This window comes from Ruditapes philippinarum, unplaced genomic scaffold (genome assembly GCF_026571515.1).
Source record: "Ruditapes philippinarum isolate M1 unplaced genomic scaffold, ASM2657151v2 ctg3497_1_1_1_1, whole genome shotgun sequence".
Lineage (NCBI taxonomy): Eukaryota > Metazoa > Mollusca > Bivalvia > Venerida > Veneridae > Ruditapes > Ruditapes philippinarum.
The window spans coordinates 221,433-240,256 of NW_026857874.1; the positions used below are offsets into that span (position 1 = coordinate 221,433).

An 18,824-nucleotide genomic window follows, 5' to 3' on the forward strand; every position below is an offset into this window, starting at 1 on the left:
TGAAAACACAAATGTGGTTGTTGAATAGTTTTGCAAACCAATTGAAAATTGTCAGATAACTGCTACACGCCGAAATTTCCGAAATCTTTGTTATCAAAATTCACAAACTTATGGAACCTTTGCTTACTAACGGACACTATTACGTACGAATTAGGAGTGTTTGCTAGATATTTTGACATGTAATATATTCATGTTGATATTTAGTGTCCTTTAATTTCTTCAATCATTTTATTCGTACAAAACAATTCTACCAAAAAGAACCAGTTATAAATGATCAAGATTTTAGAAGCAAGTTTTTTCATGTGTCTTGATAAAACGATAAAAATAACAACTGATCATAATTGTTATTTTATGATACTATTATGAAAAACATGGGTAGAAAATAACTCAATATTTATTGCAGTGAAGAATATACAAAAAAATGTTGTCTACTGTTTGTCCTAAAGATACATATAAAGAAAAAATATGTTAGATATTAATAAACAAAAACAGATATTCAACAGTTGATTTGCCTACATATCCGTGAGATTAAATACAAATTGTGCCAATGAAACTCCATGTTAATTTAATGGAGATTTTATTAAGTGTATTAATACTTTTTACTGATTCTTTAACCAAAATCCATTGATACGTGTTTATTGATTGTTAGCAATACAAAACACAGCCTTTCACGATCTATTCTAATGAAACGAATTTATGTTTCCTTATTTATTTTATACTATTGAAGAACCTTTGAATAAATAATGAATAGTTTGTTTAGATTAATTTCATTTAAATGTCAATTTTAACAAGTATGCTTTATAAAATTTACTTTTGATTTCTATTTTCCTCTATACTGTCCTCGTGCGGGGAATTATAATTAATATAAACAGATTTAAAGTACAATAAATACTTTATTATTATCTAAAACTATGACACATTAAATGATCAAGCACACAGACATTCCTGCTGATTTTCAATTAAAGTTATTAATCATTGTGGTTTAATAATGTAAACGGCGTTTGTATCATGACGATTGTTAAATGAATAATTTAATATTTTCCTACCTATTAATCGAAGAGACTTGTAAATTAATGATTTCAGTTTACTGTTAAAATGATTCATTTGACAAACAATTTTTATCATTCAAATACATATTAAAGTACACTTTTTGATATAATTGTTAGATGTATGAGCAGAGCAAGCCTGTCGTTTCTCATACTTAGACATGTATGGACAATTGTAAATATCCTGTATCCAGAAAAGACTCTAATTTTATCAAATTTTGGTCACCAAGTTTTATTTTCAGTATAATAATATTACTCATACTCTAGTGACAGAACACTGGTCGCTTTGATAAAAATGAATTTGAATTTAACTAATAAACGACGCTTTTTTTGATTGCAGTATTGTTAGATAAGCAAATAACAAATGTTCTTTTTACATTACCTCTAAATTGTTGTAATTGGTACCAAGTGTTACTATGAACACTTTTTTATTTAAAGAAATTATGAATCAGATAATCTAATATTTGTAACACTGAAAGTTAACATATACATTAATTTACAATTATATACATGTAAGTATTTCACCTCGATATTCTCTCGCAATATATTAAAATTCAAAATATACCCAAGTGGAATTCGGTAAGAATATCTGATTACATATACTAATTAGGAAGACATAAATCTACTATAAATTCCATAAACAAGTTTTGTGTATGCTGCATTGGGCTGTTTATTTGCAGATGCATTGTTATTATCCAAAATATTTCAACATGCTATTATTTGCAAACCTTTACGTTTAGTAAATACTGTCTGGCAATGTATAATGTATTGTATATCCTCATAGGCAATATGACCTTATGGAACTTCAGTATTGAAAAATAAACTTATTAACCTTATTAAATGAAAACGATGCAGAAAAAATGAGTACATTAAATTAAGTACAAGAATTTAAAAGAACCGTATATTGTAGAATTAATAAATAAATAAATATATGTTCCTAAAGTTGAATTAAACAAACCTGTGTTTTCACATTTTAACATGTTCACCGCTAGATGACATTTTATTAGTCAATTATGAGGGTGAAAATCTTCTAAGTCTTAAAAGTGACTGTTACGTCATCACTTAATAAAATCAACTGAAACAGAGAGATATTCATGTTCAGAAAAACCATATATCTTGTATCTATTCCCATCTTTGGATGTCCCTGACTTGCACGGCTGTAATTTGATTATTTTGAATTGTGATACGACTTTTCACAAAGAAAGCTTTGTCTTCGGTAGTTATATGTCAAGTAATTAGACAATAAGTTGTCATTTAAAGGAAACAAGTTGTATTTTATATTAAAAGCGGGCTTCAGTTTTTCTAAAGGTTAAATATACTGTTTTTAGACACATTGATTCATATAATTGTCAAATCAGGAGAATTAAGTCGAAAAATAAAGTTTGCCGTCATTAAAATAAAACAACAATAAGAAACCCTCAATACCTCTAGTCTACCGGTCCGCACTCTATATGTTGATTAGTAAAGCGAACGATTCGTTTCTCGATCTTCCATTTTTAGAAACGAAAGTCACTGATGCGTTATAAATATCTCTTGGGGAAACACTTAACATTGGTATGATAAACTTTTCCAATATAAAGTTACTGAAATACATAGTTTGAAACAACACAGAATTGTTTTCCAACAACAACAACAACAAAAGCTGAAGGCCGATTTTAACACGCTGTCACTGCACCGGAAATTATAAGTAAAGATACGATTTTATTAATTATGGCTTACACACAAAGTAAAGAACAACGGTCTTCACAACAAAGGCAGGGAAGTAAATCATTCCCCCTTTAAGGTTTCTTTTTTTATCCAAAATAAAACTTGCATGATATTTGTACTTTAATCTATCCTAAATATACATGATTCAAAATAAAATAAATTGAATAATAGCGTAACGGTCAGCAATTAAAAACAGCAGGTCTCCAGAAGATAACAGAAAAACTCACGTCTTAATATTTAAAAAAAAAACCTCAAAACATTATATATAGTTGAAATAGATGTTAGTATTTTAACATTCTTGCTTTGAAATTTTCCGCCAACAGGATATACCTTCTTTATCATACAACAGGGGAGCGTTTCACTAACGTACTTACGTTATCGTAACTCGAGTTTGAACGTAAGTTTTTGCGTAAGCAAAAGTTACGTATTTATTTGCGTTTCACTAAACTTTCTTAGCTACGCATTTGCGTAAGTTTAAACGTAAAGTTACGGTCACTTATTGCTGGCGTAAATTGCTCGTGCAGTGCGTAAATATGGCCGCCGTATTATTGTTCGACACTCAGAGACGTCGACCTCTGCCACGAATTTTCCGTGAACGGACAGACGTCCTCGACAATTTGAGGGACAGGGAAGTGGTTGAACGGTACCGCCTCTCGCGGGAAGCAATTTTTGATTTGCATAATCTCATTAAAGATGATATAAGCTCATCTTCAAATAGAAGTTTTCCTGTGCCGCCTTTGACAAAGGTACTGTATGCCAATAAATATTTCGAACAATTGCATGATATTAGCTCTTCAATACTGTAGGGCGACAAATCTAGGTTGATATTTTCGGTGATTTTCCTATAGTTGTTTCCCTTGTATAATTTGTTTACATAGTTGACAACAACAACCAAAGTTCAAGGACGCTACAAATTCATTTAGTCTAGCGGCAAATAAGCAAGCCAAACTTGAAGGATTATATAGGGAAGTTGATAAGATATGTTTTTCTATCACATATTTTATAATGATAATATTGCTGTCAGCGTTTATTCATTAATAATTTAATAGAATAATCCGATGGAACTGTCAACATTTCGGATAGTTACTAGTGCCTGTACTACAGCACTAATTTGTTGATGCACGATTCATTACACGCTCGATAAATACACTTTTTTTCTAAACAAGTTAAACTCCGTTGTCCATGGGTCTGTAGCTATCCAACTCACATTTTATTACCACCCTTGAATCCACTACTGCTACAGTGTTTGTGTCACAATTGACAAGTCGTCTTGTGAAAAATATCCTTTTATCTCAATATTTACAAACTCCCACTCCCTTTATAGTATATTTACCGTTTATAGTATATTTACCTCGTGATTCTCGACCTCCCTTTATAATTTTTTATAAATTTAATTATGTGTACAACTTGGATTGACAGTACCCCCGACCCTTAGACACTTCATCTTAAGTTATTTTTCGCAGACACTTTAGCCTACCACTTATTTTATGAAATATTTCATTATCTGGTTTAGATACTACACCCCTTCCACCCAAACTTGTTTTGTGCTTTTCAAATGAAGATGGGATGTAAACAATGGTTTGAAGATGAGATGTACTGGTTGGGGACCACCAAAACCGGACAACCACCAAACCCGGACGGCCCCGAAAATGCTTAATTTAGTATTTTCTTTGTTCAGTGGTTGTCAGTTACTTTTTTATCAACAATAAGTGCAGGTTTCTTTTAAAATTAAGTAAATAAATTTATTTCAATCTCCGTAAATTGTAATATTTTAATGTCTATTTCAAAAATGTTGACGTTGAAATTTTGGGGGTCAAGAAAGCAATGCCTGGACTCATATACCAGCTATAATCATTTGCAGAGTAAATTATAGAATATCCAAAACTTCAGCATTTGTTGCTGACATATTGTATATCATGTAACAAATCAAAAATCAAAGCCCCAAGCTTTAATCTGAATTAAATCACATCATGTACATATCTTGTGTCCGGACACATGGTACTGTAGTGTAGACAATTTAGGTAATTTTGACACCCTCCGTGTAGAGCCTCAGATATAAGTGTCAATACAATCAGAAATAAACAAACCAGTTTGTTAGTTAGGAGAAGAACCTAGCTGAACTCTGTCAAATGTTTTGGTCTCTAGGTTAAAAATTATGAAATCTGTACAGAAAAATGTTCCAAAAGTGTCCGGTTGATGGTCTCCAACCAGTAAACAATGGTGATTGTTTTAAAATATTTTTATTATATTATCAATACATGTATGTACACAAATGTACAATGTATAGACTTACAGTAATGAAATAAAAGTATTGTTTTCCTTCAAACAAGATATAGCAAATAGAAATGGTCACGATATATTTCTTTCTAAAATTTATTATAACATTATAATTTCAGTGACAGTTTTGACTGACAAAATAACTTACTTTACGTCTGTTAATTTTAAATGGGGCTCGAGTTGAATTGTCAGGGGTGAAGTGTCTTGTACAATCCCCCCCCACCACCCCCCCCCAGAAAAAAAAATGTTATTTTTGTCTTTCACCGTTTTGTGAAAAATATCCACTACTTATATGCGAAACATATAAATAGAAACATATAAGTGCAAATTTATAAATATTATACAGAACACTGGATCATTAACTTGAGATAAATGCAAATACAATGACACTTATTCATAGTTATAAATTTTGAGAATTTTGTTACACAAAATCGGGTTTTATTTTATATTTTTGTTTATGTAACTCATTATGTATGTGCAGCAAATAGGCCCCATATAAGTTTAAAAAAAACTTGAAAACCCTCCTGCCATAGGTACAATGTGCTGTTTCCGCACAAAAGAGATGCAAAGCCAGGCACAATTGAAAATAACAAAAATAAGTTTCACTACAATGAAAAATAAATACATTTTTACAGTAAAATACGGAAAATAAAAAAGTACCCATTTTATTTCTTCAATATTTCATAATATTTCATTTATAAGTATATAATTAAATGGAAGGTAGCTTAAAAAATCAATTGCATCTTGTAGATTATGGCCTAACCAGTTACACAATTTTAATGAAATTTTTGGGTTTTTTTTAGTTTTAGAACTGCCCTGTATCATCTAGCTGCAATTGTCATAAATTTCGTTTGTATTTAATGAAAATATGCAAGGCATCAGCATTTGGTGTAGAATTTTATACAATATAATAATTTGTTGTATCAGCTGACACATATTACCACAATTCTCATAATATGCAGTACTTATGTGTTTATAAGTTTTTGTTTCAGTGTATATATCTTACAAGAAAACTTTACACATTGCTCACTATTTTCACTATTAAACAGAATGTGAACATCATTTGTTTATTTTCAGCTTCTGGTCACTTTGAGATACTTGGCAAAGGGAGATTTTTTCAGTGAGACTGGGGATCTACATGGAGTTAGTAGGAGTTCAGTGAGCAGACATGTATGGCAAGTAAGCACAAATTATGTCTAATCAGTTGCCCTGATAATTATTGATAATGTTGATTTATTTGTATGATTAACTACTATCAATTACCAAATGAATTAATTGAATTTTGAGTCATCATTTTGAAGGGTGCTGTCCATCTATACTGGATGTTGGCACAACATTTTTTTCTTAAAATGGTATGCACAATGTTTTTTGCAACAGTATATATAACCTATCAAATAGCAAAATGTTTTTTCACATTCAAAGTGAAAACTGAATCTGCAAGATAAAATTTTAAAATCACAAAAGGTATTACTTTGAAATTTTATGAATAACTTTATGATTATATTACTGAGGCCAATGACTCATATATATACATTTTTTGACTGACATGTTAATTTGTGAACTAAGAAAAACCTGGATAACTTATGTAAGTAACATAATTTTCAAGACCTGAAGGTGCATGTATATTTACTTTAAATGTAATTAATTGCTTAATTTTGGCAGGTTGTGAATTCAATCAATGAAAGACTGGAAAACATAAAGTTCCCAACTTCATCAGCAGATATATCAAATGTGAAGAGAGGATTTTACAAGGTGGCAGGTTTGCCTAATTGTGTTTTGTGCTGTGGATGGGACTTTTGATCCCAATCATAGCACCAGCAGGATTAGAGGAACCTGCCTTTGTTTTGTAGAAAGGGATACATGCCCTGAATGTCCAAAGCTGTTGTCGACCCATAACATGAGGTAACCCAATTTGCAATAGATTTTTTTTTCTTCCGTATTTGCAATGAAAATTATTTAATTTATTTAAACATTTACAATTCTTTTGACTGAATGGTTTATCAGAAAGAATAGGTATTAACATCTACTTTTTCAAATGCTGTAAACTGTCTTTATACTTAAATTATTATTTTTGATTAGTAAAATATTTCTCTTTATCTGCCTTTATTAGAATTATTCACTTCACTATCTTATGAACTTTTGTTTGTTTGTTTGATTTGGGTTTTACCTCACACCAACACTATATAGGTCATTTGGCGACGTTCCAGCTTTACTGGTGGAGGAAGAAGACCTCATGTGCCTCTCCGTGCATTTTTTTCAGGCACGAACGGTCACCTGAGTAGAACCACCGACGTTCCGTAAGCTAGCTGGATAGCTTCCTCACATGAAAGAATCCAAAGTCCCTGTTGGGATTCGAACCCACAGCGGTGAGGGGCAAGTGGACCGTAACCACTCGGCCACGGACACCCCAATCTTATGAACTAAATTTTGGATAGAAGTAATGTAAAACAATTACATTTTTTTATAGGTTCACCGATGTTGTTGCTCGCTGGCCTGGGTCCACACATGATGCCACTATCTTTCATATGTGCGGTCTCAGGCAGCATTTAGAAGATAACAATCTGGGTTGGTTATTAGGGGATTCTGGTTATCCTCTTCGCCCTCATTTGATGACTCCAAAGGTATTGACAACATTTATAACTAAGAATTTCGCCAAAGCTATTTTTTGCTCTGGAAAAAACTGAGGGAGTGGATAGTTTGAAATTCTCTTTGCTAGTTATTAGTACAGACTTGAATTAGTTTTCACCTCATGTTGCCCCTATTAATGACAGCTATTCCAAACACAAAAAAACAACAACAACATCTTGTAACATATAAATCTTCATTTTTTTGCCATCATAAATTTATAGCATAAAAACAATAACAATATCTTGTAACATATTAATCTTCATTTTTTTGCCATCATAAATTTATAGCATAAAAACAATAACAATATCATGTAACATATTAATCTTCATTTTTTCCATCATAAATTTATAGCATAAAAACAATAACAATGTCTTGTAACATATTAATCTTCATTTTTTTGCCATCATAAATTTATAGCATAAAAACAATAACAATATCATGTAACATATTAATCTTCATTTTTTCCATCATAAATTTATATCATAAAAACAATAACAATGTCTTGTAACATATTAATCTTCATTTTTTCCATCATAAATTTATATCATAAAAACAATAACAACATCTTGTAACATATTAATCTTCATTTTTTCCATCATAAATTTATATCATAAAAACAATAACAATGTCTTGTAACATATTAATCTTCATTTTTTCCATCATAAATGTATAGCATAAAACAACAACAATAAACAAGAAAGAATTTGGTGAATACAAACAAATAATAGAATAATGTTCAAGTGCTTGGCTGGCTATCAAGATTTTAATCAGTTTGTATAATCATGGCATTTGAAATTTCTATATATCATATTAAACAGGAACATACTTTATTTGAGATTTGGTTTTCATATTAAAGCTTGTTGTCATAGAAAGGACTGATTGTGAAATATTTGTGTTAGTTTATACAGTTTTTTGAAATTTATTATTTCAATTTAAGATCAACCCTGGATCAGTTAAGGAGGAGAGGTACAACAAAGCTCATAGCCAGACAAGAATGGTGGTGGAAAGAGCATTTGGAATGTTGAAGTCAAGATTTAGGTATTTTGCCATGCAATGCACTTGAATGTATGATACTAAGTTTTATAACATGTTACATAATTGGATGACACCAATTTTGAAAGACTCAACTATGTTTATTATTTACCATTTTACATAGAAATAAACTTTAATACTGCATGTCTGTAAAGTTGTTTTCCATCGGATGATTTGATACAAATCATATAAAGACTTCTGTAAGTTTACAAAGTAATTTTCAGTTTCAATAAAATAAAGGTTATTTGCTGTTTTTATTATTTGTTTGCACCAACAGTTTCTGTTATACATATGTACATACATGCTACTGTTTTTATAGGGACCATAAAAATGGAAACCCTTCAAAATTTGTACCACAATATATTACGAATATATTATAACTTAGAACGTAAAGGAATTATAAATTGATCATTTATCAGTGATCTTCTGAAACTCATTCATTAAGATCAGTGCGACTCATTTTTTATAATTCATAATGATTCTTAATTTTTTTCAGGTGTTTACACAAAACAGGAGGTTGTCTGCCCTTCACACCAGAGAAGTCTGCCAGAATTGTCAGTGTCTGCTGTAAGCTTCACAATGTTTGTTTGGAAAGAAACATTCCTTTAATAGGAGATATATTGATTGATGACACTTTGATTAATGATGATGTAGTTACAATATCTCAGAGTATTCAAACTGGAATTAATGCCAGGGCTACCCTAATTGATCTTTTTTAAGTTTTAGCCTGACCTTTTTTTTTATTGAAAAAAAATTAGAGGTATTATTACAGTCATGTTGGCGTTTCTGCTGCTGTCCACAAACTTTAACATTGATCATAACTTTATTTATGTTATATAAATATAAATGGTGATTGTTTCGTCTGCTCTGTAACTTCCAAATACATGAAAGTTTCAATTTCTATTTAAAAATTTAAAGTCACCATAGATGGACAATGTGTTTTTGAACAAGACACAGGTTTCTTTGTCTATCTTCAAGTTCACTGCTGGGGTTCGACCTTTGTCATTTTTACCACCACACTTACCATGTAATAGGTGGTTTATAAATAGAGGATATTGAATGAGTGTAAGTTCAATACTGAATTTATTGCATGAGTTGAATAAAATTTTATTATGCGAGACTCTGGCGAGCATATTATTTTATTCAACAAGTGCAATAATTTCAGTGATGAACATTACACGAATTAAATATTCTATTTATCACATACCCAAATTTAATTAACAAAATGTAGCTGTTTCTTTTTGTTATAAAATTAATTAAATTCAGCTTTAAAGATTTGTTTAAACCATTTCTAAAAAGTTAAAAGTTGAGCATTGCGCCTGTCCAACGGTGGTTCTTGTTGAAATTTGTTTTATATAGTTTACATAATATTGCCAGGTTATATGACTGTGCTATCCATGTTTAACATCTAAAGTTTGAATGAAATTATATCAAAAGTTTTGAAAGACTTGTCCTTAAAAAAAATATGGTATTTGTCACTCATATAACAGCTCTGGATACTTTTTCTATTAACATATTGATAGGAAAATACATACATAAGTTTAAAGTTAAGAATTTTCTAGCATTGTCAAATAATAATGTATATTTAAAAATCGTGTAAGTTATTCTTAACATTTTACAAATTAAATTGGAATATATAAATAATAAGAGAGTTACTAATTGGGTAACAAGTTACCTACATGTGTAAGACTTTATGTAACTAATTTCAAATGATGAATTCTAACATGACCTGAATGTTTCCTAATGAACTGTTGAACAAGAAAGCACCGAAAGTGTTTGTAAAAATGCAATCACTTCATTTAGACTACCATACTAGTTATAAAAATTTTGACAGGTTATATGGCCCTATATAAATGGTTGTTTGAAAACATAACATGAGCCGCTAGGCGAGGGTTATATTTACAAAACAAGCGTTCATATACAGCCATATAACCTGTCAGAAATATTTATAACAAATTTATAATACAGCAAGCATCATTTTTAGAGGAATAAAGCGAGATTTTTTTAAAAATCAACAGCAGCCGTGTATATAAAACTATATAAATGTTACGATTATCCAATGAAAAGCGACATTACAAACATGCAGTATTATAATGTTATGTAATCACTAAATGTGACACGTGGGAAAAAGTAAAGAAACAAAAATTTAGCTTGATTTAAGGTATAGCACCATGTTTAAGTTAATGTCATGTTAGAATCAAAGTAATATATCCCAATCAGTGATTTTATTGCTTTATAAAATCACTGTTTGATGTCCGGATGTGCAGCATGTTATTACAAGAGCTGTGCCTTCTTTATATAATCTCTGGCATCCGAAATCAAATCAATAATTTTAATTTAGCTGTAAAATCACTGCTTGGAATATATCATTTCTTTAGTTCACTATATTTATTAAATTTCCACTGTCTTTCCTAAGTATATGATTTTATGACTGCATTTTGTATTTGGAAAATGTATAGTTTGATTTATTTCATGCTTTCCAGTGTTTTATTGTAATATATCAGATGATTATATTCCGATAAACCACTAGTGAAATTTATAAAATATGATTTTCACTGTAGCCAGACTATATCTGAATGCAAATGAAAAAAAAACATAACTAAATGGAATAACAGGCAGAAATAAATGCCGTCATACGTAAATTTGTTTCTTTAGGAAAAGAAAGTCGATGTCTTCATACATCATGTTAAAAAATGTAACAAAATTAGAGAAATTTAACAGAACTATATTTCAAAATTGATGACGTGACGTCATGATGTGATGACGTCACAAAGGAGAATGCGGGACGTTACGCGGCAAAATCAGTAATAAGATACTTAAAATCACTTAAAAAGCATGAAATAAAAAGAAAATTTATTTGTTTTACATATAAGATTGAAATATATTTCATTCGTGAAAACCAGCTATAATATTTTCACTCGTGGCTACGCCACTCGTGAAAATATTGCATCTGGTGTTCACTCAGTGAAATTATATTTCAATCTTACATGCAAAACAAACAAATATCCTCTATATTTAAAGTTCGATCAGGTTATCAATGCTACTTTTGCATGCAATAATGTCAGTCAGACGCTTCAATTCGTTTGAAATTGCCCCAAGATTTTCATTTTGTTGTTTTTGCGTGTTGAGAATTTCTTCTAGAAATTTGCATTTCTTCCTTTCAATATCCAGAAGTTCTTGATATTTATCTGTAATTGAAATAACATATTGTAATAATTGTAAAAATGTACTTCATGAAAATATTATTTTTGATAGTTTTCTCTGTTTTTTTGTTTTTTTTTTTTTTTTTGGGGGGGGGGGGGGTTATAATTATATCATAGTTATCAATCTCAGCAAAGGCTTGCTTTGTAGCCATTTCTTGAACCTGTTTTTTAAATTTTACATTTTATCCAGCTACTATCTATATTATCATCTGGAAGCCTTGCCGGATAAACTTATCTTAATTCCAGTCATTACGTCATAATTATGATGACCTCACATGGTAAACAGAAAAACAAGACAAAATTTCATCAGGGAAATGTAAGATTGAAATCTTTTACTAGTAAATTGTCTAAAAACATGATCAAAAGCAGGATAACTCAAATACATGCTCGGTGTCAAAGCTATCCAAGATACACTTTCTCGCTCAACGGATAAACCATCTCTATCAAAACATCAACAATGTATTCTTTATATATGGTTATTCATATGAGATTCTATGTATTTCATATGGTTTGAAACCAGTTGCTTTGTATGTCAGAGATATTTCCAATTTTACTTTCTACTATATCCAGTTCCTTGATTCTCTGATTGTGACATTGTACTTAGGAAGCCATATTGAATTTCTTTTAAATTTAAGAAACATACATGGTACTTTTTGAAATTCCTTAAGTCATTTCTTTAATAAACCGGACATATATTCACAATAATACAATTTGCAAGATTTATTTCAAAATACAGTATTATTTCCATGAAAGTTTCCATTATATTTGATGTGTTTTACCTGTTAATGAACAGCTGGAAATAATTTGTAATACATTTACCTAATGGTTCACTGACCGTCCGTTTTCTTTTTTCCTGGAAGTAAAATTTGAATGTTGTGAAAATTCATAATTGAATTTATTTCATGTCTTCAATTGAATTATATCATTTTTGCCTATTGTGAACATGTTATTTTGTTATTCAATTTTTTCAATGTATTTAGTAAGAAAATCACACAAAAATAATTAAATAGTTATAATTTTATCACATACCAGTACATTATGTAAGTATTATTTGTAAAAAAGACAGTCTATTTTGTAATTTCCATACCTACAAGCTTATTCTGTAATGTTTTCAAATATTTAGTGTCATTTGAAATGACAAGTCATATAATCTTATCCTGAAAGTTATACACAGAAGTGTAGTATCAATGTTGCTGACTTGCAAAAGCTGTGCTGGTATATGATAAGAAAATCATTAATGTAATATTTCTTCATAATAAGGTAAGTATTTCCTCAACATTTGATTAACCCTTTACCTGCTGAATTATTGCGATAGACATCCAACCTTAAATTTCAGTACTTTCCATTCTCCATTTGTGGATATGAAAATTGAAAGACAGCCTGGCATATGTATAGAGCCTCGCCAGATTTGACAGCTGTGTATTTGACTTGGCTCTGTGTAGGTGGCAACATTCAAGCAGGTGAAAGGTTAATAAAATGGTTTGATATTCATTGTCATATACATTTGTAATATGATATCAAGCAATTCAGTATTGAAATATGTGCAATAAAATTTGAAATGTCCTTGAAAAGTGTCAGAGTTTTATTGATTCATAATTAGCAATCTGTAAATACTTTATTATGTTACACTAAAAAGGTTCATTAAGTGTCTGCAATTGCTTATAACTATGTTTTGTGAAAAGAGATTTAAAAGAGTGAATGATGTGCAATTAGCATAACAGATAATATTGTCTAGTTTTCATAAATGGGACACAGACATTTTACTCCACATGAATATTATGATACATGTTCATAGAAAATATTATGCTTGAACATATGGAAACATATAATTAGACTTACAGAGTTACTTGTATTAACAAGTGTAGCAGATGGTGCTGATTCTGCCAAATTACCACTACTTGAAGCATCAGCATCTCCATCATTTGTACAAGAAGCCTCTTGCACATTGCTCATGTTGCTGATAGAAGAAGACACTAAAGACAAATAAATTTTATTTGTGAAAATAAACAAAATTAAATGCTGTGAAAGTTAGTTATATACTGAATGTCAAACAAAACTCATTTCTGTTTCAAAGTTAATGGTGTCTGATGAAATAACATTTTTATGCTATAGTTTTACCCATTACATCCACAAATATATTTTCAACTATTCCATACTACTAAGCAGTATTGGATTTTTCAGCTGCCTAGGAACAAACAAGGCTTGGGTAGCAAATCCCAAACTTAAAATCATAAAACTGAGAATCAACATAATAGCATGAATACATAAACAAACTTTTGCAAAAAAAATTTAATTAAATAATTAAAAGAACTTGGACAAAGGAAAAAGTAATGACAACTGTCAACAAAACAAAACAGTAATCCAAACTGGGAATTGAACCCAGGCCTTCTGTCACAAAGTAACAGCTGTTCTACCACTAAACTATCTGGATGCAAACTTGTCTGTTGTAACAGTTATCAATTACATTTTTTCTGGATGAACATAAATTTATTGGAAAAACAATTGCCATAATTACTAAATTCCTATTTTTACAAATCATTATTAACTAATTCTGAAATGTTTATCATTACTTGTACTTCAAGAAACACATGTTTTTGGATTGAAATTTACTTACAGTTTTCCCTGAAGGTATCTACACCCGAAATACCAGCAACTGTACTCTCTCCAATCAACTGTAGAACCTAAAAGTTAACTTAAGATTGAAGTAAATCATAGTTTAGTTTTTTTTAAATCAATTTATCCCTTGAAACAAAATATAAAGAAACAAAAATTAGGATTTTTCAGAAAAAAATTTACATGATGTACAAAATTAATGTATTTTTGACACAAGTTGAAAACACATAGAATATATAACATATTTTTTTTGCAAGTGAAATTGGGATAAAGACAGGTTTGTTTCAAATGCATGCTATTTGATTACCTTTTCTTCCAAACTGTCTGGATTAGCTGGAGGTGGCCCTCCTCCAGTCTTACTGGCAAACAGCCGACGTTCTCTCTCCTTTTTTTTAATAGCCATTTTAAGGTCGGACCATTTTTTTTTAAGTTCATTTATGGTTCTGGTACAGGAACTCTGGCTGTTAACACTGAATTGACAGAAAAAAATATTTAAGATAACAATAGACAATGTTGAATGCAGGCCTCATTTTTTTTCGTCCTGGAATTTTTGTAATGATGTTTAGTTCTTTTACATTTGTATAATCATATGACCTTTAACCTAATCACTTATTTCCATAAATTTCAACTACACATTGTACCTGTAGAAATTACTAGAATGTAACATTCTGTGGACTTTTACTACAGTATCTTAACATTGACATTAATAGTCGTAGTTTCCTTGCTAAATTTCAATTTAATTAGACTTCCAAAAAAATTGAAACACAATGTTCTATACATGTCCGGTAAATTGAGTTGTCTACACAATTTTTTTCATCTTTTAATGCCCTAATTTAAAGACACATGTCTATGGTCAAATGTTTGATTTTATGTTTGATAAAGGAATGTTTACTTATATTAAGAACCCACATATATTTGGGTAAAATTTCTTTCTTTTTTATTATTTTGAATAAAAGTTACAGCGAAAAAACATCATATTTTGTCCGGTAATATGTAGGATCCCAGTATATGTAACGTTTTATAGATTATAAGAAACTGTAAGTCCTTCCCAGTACCAGAGTCTTTCTATTTGAAGGACGCTGCCTGTACAAAGCACATAATTAAAGAAATAAAGATGTTTGACACTCATACGATTTTATTTTTTATTATTTCATCCTATATTTTTTTCCGTATTCTTTAATTAAAAATGGGCCAAATATATCCCGGAACAACCAATATTCAATCAGTTAAGTTGTTTTTAGCCAATAATAAATGGAAGGGGAAATTATATGCTTTAAATTCATATTAGATATTAATGCATCTATCAACATTTATTCATTTTATGGTTGGTACATTTCCAATATGTCTTAATCTTTCTTAGAAAAACAATAAAAACAATATGACCCACTCAGGTCACTCCCAGGGAGTGAGTGATATTTTAACCTAAATTCATACAGCAGGGTAATCACCACTAAAGAATTTGTGCAAGATGGGCTACTAAAAATTGTAGAAAATTTCATAACAGTCTTTTCAATGATTTTCAACAGTTTTTACAGGATTTTAAAAAACTTACACTAAATGTTATAACATATGTACAGTACAATATACGTGTTGAGTTGGTATAGGGCCGAGCTGACTCGGTGGCCGAGTACGTTTAAGGGCCGCCCGAGCTGACCCGGATTCGTTTCGGGATAGATCAATATAGAATCTACCAGACCTTACAGACTTGTTATAGTTTATGTCGATCAAGCCTTGTGCTTTGCCAAGAAGCACAAATATCAAGCGACGTTATATTTAAAAAAATTTAGGACGAGGCCAAATATAGATCTAGGCTCTGCTTACTTTACTTTCGACGGACCTACATCGTAACATGATAATTTACCTCTCCAAAATATCCTGCCAACAAGCCTCCTTAACTTGGGCCGTCACTTTAATAGAAAATCTACTTTCTATTTCGCTGTGGTTATTGATGTAACCAGTCAACAACGCCTCCACCTCCCCCTTTGTCCAGTTTTCCTTCCGTTTTTTGTCCGGGTTTTTTCTCCATGTTTTGACGTTTTGACAGACGACTTGTCAACATCCGGGAGCGCTTTTTTTTACCTCCTATTGAAAAGTCGGTTACCGTAAATTGTCAGTGTCGTAAAATTACGCTACGTTCTGTTTAGTGAAACGCAACTAACGTAAATTTACGTTTTGCGTAAGTCCAAATTTACGTAAATAGATACGCAAAACTTACGTTATGTTAGTGAAACGCTCGCCAGAATTCCATTTTTTCTAGTACCACGTGTTTGTACAGGACAGTATCGCGACCTGTGGTCCGGAACAAAACGAATCCGGGAATGTATCAAACATAGAGGGAAACAGATTTACTGTTTTGGTTTAGTAGCAATTTGTGGCACTAAATTTTTAATCGAGTAATTATGTCATATATATGATGACCAATATATCGATTTAAACTTGAAATGTGATAAGGGCCAACTCATACAAGAATTGATATATGATCACGGGCGGGCCGGATACAGGAATATTTCCGAACCACTGATGTGACACGTGACCATGTTTAATCCGACTCATATTGGCCACAGAGTTACTAACACAGTAGATTATGCAAAAACAGAAACACGATATATTGACGCTTTTTCAACATTCTTTCTTGAATTAAGATATCAGTTACAATGATTTACTGTTTACTTGAAATTTTATTTCATTTTCTTTTCATTTTACAATCTGTAGGCCAGTGGCTTTAATGTTCACACAATTTACATTTAGGCTGTACATGTGTAAAGAAAATATATCTTATTGCAATAATTTTCAAATGTCATCACGTTAAGTCTTAAAAACAAACTCTCATTTTTTTCTTTACGGTGTAATTTACTTTGTATTTCTAATATCGCTAAAGAATTATAAATTATGTTCACTTGTTTCGGCTTCAAACAATGTACATTAAGCCATTTTGTAAAATATCAAAGGAAAGTTTTCTTAGCAAACAACAGGACGTTACCTGAATTCACATAAGTGTAAATAGATACATTTTTATAACTGTTATACTTATCGGTCAATGCGCTAACGGGATATAAAAGGACAGCCAGACAGAATAGATGTTCTTACACCATCAACAAATGAGACTGTAAATCCATTAAATATTTGGCAAACAAATGTTAGACATCTACTTAAGGGTGTTGTGTTCATTTGCGTTTGATACTTGTCTGACAAAATATTTCGACTTTAAAATATGATAACAAAGACAAATAAGGAAGGAAGGCATTCATTGAACGTATTCCCCAACAGAAACCCAGCGAGACAAAGAGCCCAGTAGTACACAAAAGAAAAACAGGATAGGGTTAAAGGGCGTAGCATGAACGGCTAGCCATTATGAGCAACCATATAAAAGAAAAGTTTCAGGAGATTTAGTTGCTAGATGGTGCTATGCTTTTGCAAAATTGTGATACTGAAACATCATTGACTATTAAAGGATTCTTTTGTTACAATAGTAAAAAAGTAAAACAAAATACAATGCTTAATGCATGCTAATATGTGTAATTTATTTTTAACGCTCTACATTGACTATTCTTTCGAGACTTGCATCCCCCTTGACAATTTTATAAAAAATAATATTTCAGAAGATCAATTTGTTGTTAGTTTTGACATTCAACTCAGTAAATGTGAAGAAAGAAAAGAGGATTGGAAATAATTCTCCAAAGCTAAACATTGACTATGTATAATATCATTTTACTTTAAAAGTTGCATAAAAAAACTGACTGACGGAAGAATATATATTTCGTCTCTTTCGACGACTACAATTCAATTTCTTTAAAATGTGATATCCACCTTTCTTAAGAAAGTGTTGTTTTCTTGATTGTGGGAAATTATTACACTCTCGGGTGTTATTCGAACGGAATAAATCGTTGTTATAAAGTTAATCGAAAATAGTATTCAATGTTATTATATTGCGAGGAGGACTGCCACAAAGGACGTCAATAACTACATCATAAATACCCTTTATAAATTTCTACTTCTTCGATATTTAATGTTCACCCGTACATGCTTTTGTGGTGACACCTTTTCCCTTTTTCAACGGTAAGTGTCTTTCCCTTCCCAACTTGTTTTTTTTTTAAAATTGACCCCCTCCCCCGTTACAGGACCTTCCTTCTCCTACATCCTTTTACTTTTGTAGGCATATTAATTAATTATCCACTTTAATTGCCTCGTCGGTTCCTATAATTTCTTATTCAAAGTTATTTAAAGTAATACCCCCTTCGTGCTTGCTTTGTCCTCGTGTCCTGTTCTGTTTTTGTTTGATGTCCTGCTGGGCTCCTTGCCGGTAGTGCTGTGTTGCTAG

The 18,824-nt window shown here is 30.8% G+C and overlaps 3 protein-coding genes across 3 annotated transcripts; 2 read left to right on the top strand and 1 right to left on the bottom strand.

The window, feature by feature from the left end:
- Positions 1-3,099: 3,099 nt before the first annotated feature.
- LOC132751323 (putative nuclease HARBI1) lies at positions 3,100-6,830 on the top strand. The gene is made up of 3 exons (XM_060741487.1): positions 3,100-3,499; positions 6,108-6,209; positions 6,693-6,830. The coding sequence occupies exons 1-3, from the start codon at positions 3,287-3,289 to the stop codon at positions 6,828-6,830; spliced, it is 453 nt and encodes a 150-aa protein (XP_060597470.1). The 5' UTR covers positions 3,100-3,286.
- A 96-nt stretch (positions 6,831-6,926) lies between these two features.
- Positions 6,927-13,456, top strand: LOC132751320 (putative nuclease HARBI1). The gene is made up of 4 exons (XM_060741483.1): positions 6,927-6,932; positions 7,498-7,651; positions 8,596-8,696; positions 9,187-13,456. The coding sequence occupies exons 1-4, from the start codon at positions 6,928-6,930 to the stop codon at positions 9,407-9,409; spliced, it is 483 nt and encodes a 160-aa protein (XP_060597466.1). The 5' UTR covers position 6,927; the 3' UTR covers positions 9,410-13,456.
- Positions 13,457-13,594: 138 nt separating this feature from the next.
- LOC132751321 (uncharacterized) lies at positions 13,595-16,519 on the bottom strand. Its single transcript, XM_060741484.1, has 4 exons — positions 16,368-16,519; positions 14,814-14,976; positions 14,508-14,574; positions 13,595-13,866 (listed from the first exon to the last, which is right to left on the bottom strand). Exons 2-4 carry the CDS (start codon positions 14,907-14,909, stop codon positions 13,670-13,672), a joined length of 360 nt encoding a protein of 119 aa, XP_060597467.1. The 5' UTR covers positions 14,910-14,976; positions 16,368-16,519; the 3' UTR covers positions 13,595-13,669.
- Between the last annotated feature and the right edge of the window lie 2,305 nt (positions 16,520-18,824).